General features: G+C 33.8%; 1 protein-coding gene across 1 annotated transcript; it reads left to right on the top strand.

The window, feature by feature from the left end:
* Positions 1-2,208: 2,208 nt before the first annotated feature.
* Positions 2,209-5,848, top strand: LOC113357066 (soluble inorganic pyrophosphatase 4). Its single transcript, XM_026600332.1, has 9 exons — positions 2,209-2,343; positions 2,786-2,888; positions 3,073-3,101; positions 3,388-3,453; positions 4,268-4,375; positions 4,597-4,662; positions 4,813-4,933; positions 5,309-5,390; positions 5,505-5,848. The coding sequence occupies exons 2-9, from the start codon at positions 2,795-2,797 to the stop codon at positions 5,545-5,547; spliced, it is 609 nt and encodes a 202-aa protein (XP_026456117.1). The 5' UTR covers positions 2,209-2,343; positions 2,786-2,794; the 3' UTR covers positions 5,548-5,848.
* The last annotated feature ends 515 nt before the right edge of the window (positions 5,849-6,363 follow it).

Below are 6,363 nucleotides of genomic sequence, written 5' to 3'. Positions count from 1 at the left end.
TGGTTGTATGTGAAGTACTTAAAATTAGTATGTAATAAACCAACACGCCTTGGTTTTTGCTCAAGCTTATGTAATTTTTTATTTATTTCTTTTCATTGCATCTATTGATAATTTTGAAGTTTCCATTGTACACTTTTTTTTTGTAGTACAACCAATATACATTTTTATTTTTTTTGCAGTACAACCAATATATACTGAATTTAAAATTTTTTGTAGTACAATCAATATATACTCTATTCTTTTTGAGTAGAACAAATACTAACTGAATTTAAACCAGTACATGTAATTATAGACTTAAACTAATTAAAGCAGTGCAGCAGATATACACTGAAATTTATCACACACATACATTGAGTGATCACTATAAATTAATGCTCAGATGTAAATTTATTTGAGTTTTAACTGTGTTTTTTATAACCAATATACATTGTAGTATTTTTTTCATAGTACAACTAATATACACTGCTAGTATTGAGCACCTTTACTTCCATAAGAATGTGGATTTACTTCCATAAGCGTCCAATGCTTGAAGGGAGGTCCGCGAATGACGATGCTTCGTCTATCTTTTGTAATTGCACATCACTCAAAGTATATCCACTCAATCTCATGTTGGCTACTAAAATATGTAAGTCTTTGAGTCCAGATCTATACAACTTCGTACCAGGTTTTGGCACAACCTTCCCTACAAAAATTTAGTTAATTTTATTTCAGTGTAGCATTTATGCACTGCACAATCATCATGTCTGAAACACAATCATATATGGAAGCATAAACAATGTTACTTAAACACAATCATATATGGAAACATAAACACATTCATCAGTATTGGCCTTATGTACTGCATACCCAAGATCATTATCTCATAAACCAACATAATGATTTTATAGTACAAAAGCACTGTTATACCTCAGTGCAACATATATGTATTGGTATGCAGTGAAAAGAAGAAAGAAAAAAAACACACCTCATGTCACTTTTGATTGTTATTCAACAGTTTTTGAGTTATGTGTACTGAAAAATCTACATGCAAGAAACACAAACAATCTTATATAGAAGCATAATCAATGTTACATAATCAGTACTGGCCTTATGTACTGCATACTCATATGCCTAAAACACCCAAAATCACATGTGAAAGCATAATAATGGTTACTATTCAGTATGTGAGTTATGTACTTGATGTTCATAGGGCTTAAATCCAATGAAAGCATAAAAGACTTATTTCTTAAGTACTAGAGATATGTAATGGTGGATCAATATCTCATCAACCAAAAATAATAAACAACGTATTGGTTTTTTTGAGTATATAAACAATATAGTGATTTTTTACCTCGGTATTGTATATATGTATTGGTGGATCTATGTGTCAGAAAACAATAAAAACACACCGCGTGTCACTTTGATTGTTATTCCATCAGTTTTTGAGTTATGTACCCACAAATCTATATGTCAGAAAACACAAACTACAAACACAAACACTAAACGCATGTCACTTATGATGATTTTCATCAGATTTTGAGTTATGTACCTCTGATTAAACAGTCAAAATAAAAAAAAACATCTTATACGCAGTGATGTATCGTATTGGTTAAAATAAATTAGGTTTTTCCCGTACATCATATATGTACTTCTGATTCATACTTTTTTCTGCTACTGATTTCGATACTCTTTTTTTTGTTTTTTTTTTGTTTTTTGCTCGCTTATTTGGTTTTTTATGTTGGTGATTCTTCATAATCATCTTCTTCTTATATAGGAGCAGTACTATCTTCGTAGATTTAGAAAAAAAATCTTGATTCAATATGGAAAATCGAAATCTAGGTTTAGAGTTTAGAGTTTTGGTTTCTCAAAGATCGGAATCTAGGTTTTTGGTTTGTGATTCCTTGATTGAATCAAAAGAATTCTCTTAGAATACAGAAGGGAAAGGAAAAACGAAGATAGAAGGTGTTTTTGCTAACCAGTGGGTTCGAACTTCGAATAGAGAGAAGACGTTCACACGTATCATGGAGGGACAACCAGGTCTTTTCCATCTCGTGGACTTAAGAATAATATTAATTTCGGTTAGACCCAGAAATAAATAACTATTTGAACCTAGGACCAAACAAGAAAATTTCCTTGACTCCGACCCAGTAAAAAACTCCACTATTCATTTCCCTAAAAAAACTCCACTATTCATCTCCCCGAGAATACTCAAAATACTGTTAGATCAAACTGTCAATAGCATCTCACGGCTTATATTCATTGGTCACGGAATCCCCAAATAAAACTTGTTTTGCTTCTTTTTAAAATATCCACAAAGACTGGTACCAACTTCAACCATCTTCTTCGCTCTACCTGTAAACTCAAGTATGTGACTATTTTTTTTTTTTTTTTATAATCTAGATTTCAACTATTCTTTTTGTTTCATTTTAATAGTTGTTTGATTTCCTTTTTTGAGTATTTATTGGTCAGATTGAGCTATAAAAGTTACATTTCAAGAAGATTTTGTACAAATTATTTTGTCAATCCACCACTTGATTTTTATTTGATTATTTGATCTAAAAATGATTAGTCTAGTATTGCTTAAATCAAGTATTATGATGGTGGAAAAATAGGTTGAATTTTATTCTAAGCTTTTATTTTCTCTAACTTACATTTTTTTTATTGTCCCTGTTTTTTTGCTCCGTTTTTTTTCTTTCAAGAAAAAAAAAACTACATAGCAGGCAAGCGAGCCCCCCCCCCCCCCCCCCCCTTTTTATTTTTTGGTTGTTGTTGTGGACCTTAGCAAGTCTTGTATATTTTGATGTAGAGGAGAAATATGGCAGCCAGCAGACCTACTCTTAATGAGAGAATCCTGTCTTCGATGGCTCGGAGAACAGTTGCTGCTCACCCTTGGCATGATTTAGAGATTGGTATGATCTCAGTGAGCTGATCTTTTTTCTTCTTATGTTGCAAATCGGATCTTAAGATTTGTGAGAGTTTTGTTTCATTTAAGACAAATTATAGTTATGAACCTAGGAAAGATTTAGCTATTGATTGATGGTTTACTGCTACTTTTGCTAATGCATGACTTTGATGCCTATTTTATATTACCAGGACCAGATGCTCCAACTATTTTCAACTGTGTAAGTTTACTCTTCTGTTTGGATAGTTGTTTACATGTGATGCATCCTTTACAAAAATGCTTGTGCTGTGGTGGTGCACTCCCTGAGAATGAATCCATTCAGGATATGTATGGCCAATTTGTCTGTGTTTAGGAGAGATTGGCCTAATTATCACATTTGCACATATTGAGAGTTTTTTTTTGCTCAATTTCTCCAACCTAAAATATGTTGGAGTTATTTACTTTGTGCAGTTATGCTTAATGAGTATGTCCTTGTATTGACACCTTACCTGCACTTTGTGTTACAGGTTATTGAAATAGGCAAGGGTAGCAAAGTGAAGTATGAGCTTGACAAGAATAGTGGTCTTATCAAGGTTCATGCTCCTATTATTGTCCTGCGATTGTTAAATTTATATCTTCTGTCATTAGAACTTCCTGTTAGTTAAACAAGCCAGAATGATATATTGTCTATAGATTCGTTTTTGGCAACAATAACTGAAGAGTTCTTGGTACAGGCTTGTGGTACAATCTTGATGTATTTGAAGTATTTACATACTTACATCAGTAAACGATGTCAAGTGATGTACAGCCTTGCCAAAGTCAAGCAATAGAGGGCTTTCTTGGATTCTAGAGTTAGGCAAACCACAAGTATGTGAAATCTATGAACCTTAATGTGCAAACTTAAGACCTTTTCAATTGAATTATAACATAAACTTGTTATTCAATTGTTTTTTTTTTTGCCTTATGGCTGAAAATTTGGAAATGAAAGTTGATGATATCTGCTCCAACTCCAACTTGTGGTTCTATGCACCTTATTAGTCGTAGTGTTACTTAAACATTCATGTTACCTTCTCTCATATATCTGTGCCTGACCGAAGATACTTTTCGAGTTGATTCATTGTTATGCAGAGAGTACACTCACCAGAATAAAGAAAGTTCATTTCAGTTTTTTATTTGATAGTATTTTTTTCTTCTCAGTGGTTCCATGCCCTGGTTTTCCATGTAGTAGGGATTACTATATTTTTATGTTGCTTCGTAGGGGGACGCGACCCACTGCTTGATTGCTTTCTTTCCCTATTATCATAAAGTCCAAATGCTCTGAATCGTTTTCTTTTATCTGTATGCATGTTATAGTTATACCAGATGACAAGTAGAACTGCCACTGATGAAGGGTGTTTTTGATATTAGATTGATCGAGTTTTGTACTCTTCGGTGGTGTATCCACACAATTATGGCTTCATCCCACGAACCCTTTGTGAAGACAGTGATCCCATGGATGTCTTGGTACTTATGCAGGTAATTTGGATATCTTATTTTGCCATATTAGCACTTAAGGTGGTCCAATTCCACCTTCAATCAAAGCTTCTAAAAACATCTGATGAATTTGTTTCTCACTCTGCAGCCAGTGGTTCCTGGCGTTTAATACTTTATTTTTCATAGTTAAGCTTGCGATGGTTCCATTCGATCTTTCAGTCTGAGCTTCTAAAATCATCTGATGGATTTTGTTTCTTACGCAGGAGCCAGTGATTCCTGGCTGTTTTCTCCGTGCCCGTGCAATTGGACTTATGCCCATGATTGATCAGGTAATGTATCTTTACCTCTTCTTGTACAGTTATTGTTGAATAAAAGTTGCCTACAATTTGTTCTAAACATGGAATATCAGTCCAAAATAGTTTTGTTTTTCACTGTTAGATCATTTATGCTCAACACTCTGTAACCAATCTTCTAAACAGGGTGAAAAAGATGACAAGATAATTGCAGTATGTGCCGATGATCCTGAGTTTCGTCATTACCGGGATATCAAGGAGCTTGCTCCACACCGTCTTCAAGAGATCAGGCGTTTTTTTGAGGACTGTATCCAGTTGCATAAATTTTGCCTGTTTGTTTCTCTATTTTGTTTTTGTTTTCAAGTTAGTTAGTTCTTTGTCATTCATTAAGGGGTGGCAACCTGGTTCATGGAACCAACTATAGACGTCCTAATTGTGACCACAAATTGTGTCGCGTTTGGGTCACTGGGTTGCAGGTGAGCTACCATCATCTAGCTGTGCTGTTTTAAATGATGAACCACCATCTTTTATCTCTCGACCTGATGTAGTGGGTTGTTTTTGTCGCTTACCTTACGAGTGGCTTAACAAAAACCAGACTTGTAAGTTTCGAAATTAGCTGGTTTTTGCTGTCTTCAGTTCCGATCTATTCGTTCTTTGCACCCTTGATGTCATTATTTCACAGATAAAAAGAATGAGAACAAAGAAGTTGCAGTGAATGATTTTCTCCCTGCTGAAGCCGCCATAGAAGCTATTTCATATTCTATGTGAGTTTACTTCATATCATATTTTAAAGCTAAAGCTGTTATTCATGTGCAAATTTATCTTCTTCTTAGCAACCTGTGCATGTATTAATCAACTTGTATGGTTTGTTTGTGCAGGGATTTGTATGCATCTTACATTGTGGAGGGCTTGAGGCAATAAGATGCATGGAAGTCTAACCAACTCAGCAAATGCTCAAGGATGCTCTTTATCATATTTTACGGAACATAGACATCATCCTTTTAGTATCACACTAAAATTTCAAAGATGATTTCGGGAAGATTTCCTGTTCAAATAACAGTGCTTAAAACTCTTTAATAAGAGGGGAAATTTTGCTTCAAGTAAGCTGAAAATTGTCTTATTACTTATGGTCAGCTACTTATCCTGTTATATTTATTTACTAGGGCTTACGGCACGGGCATGGAATAGCTTTGGATAATATAAGAGCTGACTTTTACGTCCCCTTTCTTTTAGTAGAAACTACAATCATAGAGAAAATACAATCCTAGAGAAAATAGGTTTGTTTGGTCCTTTTGTTAAATACTCCCTCCGTCCCACTGTTAAGTGATTTAGTTCAAGTTTGTACAATTTTTAAGGTAAGCAAGGGAAAAGAGTATATTTAAGTATTTTTTATAATTATACCCTTATGGATAATAATTAGTGAAATTTTGGAATGATTTGTCTCTCAAACTACACCACGGATGTCCGTAAACTTCATACTATTGAAAAGCATTTTAAAACACATACGTAACGATTATAAATATGCCTATCAAATTATGCATATTTCTTATATTTCTTATAATCAATTAAAAGGATAATTTTAGAAATATCTCTTGTTAGTGATATAGGTCACTTAATGGTGGGACAAAATCTAAAAGTAAATAAGTCACTTAATAATGGGACGAAGGGAGTATATATTATTGTTTGCCCCTAAATGTTATTGTTTGGTCTTATGGGGACAATCACGGTCTTTATTAA

Source organism: Papaver somniferum, chromosome 3, assembly GCF_003573695.1.
Source record: "Papaver somniferum cultivar HN1 chromosome 3, ASM357369v1, whole genome shotgun sequence".
Lineage (NCBI taxonomy): Eukaryota > Viridiplantae > Streptophyta > Magnoliopsida > Ranunculales > Papaveraceae > Papaver > Papaver somniferum.
This window is presented reverse-complemented; position numbering and strand designations above follow the sequence as displayed.

Bases quoted from the DNA above. Each gene is read 5' to 3' on its own strand.
- LOC113357066 (XM_026600332.1), top strand. From the start codon at position 2,795: ATGGCAGCCAGCAGACCTACTCTTAATGAGAGAATCCTGTCTTCGATG. The intron at 2,889-3,072 runs GTATGATCTCAG...TTATATTACCAG, and splicing joins TTGGCATGATTTAGAGATTG to GACCAGATGCTCCAACTATT. The intron at 3,454-4,267 runs GTTCATGCTCCT...TTTTGATATTAG, and splicing joins AGAATAGTGGTCTTATCAAG to ATTGATCGAGTTTTGTACTC.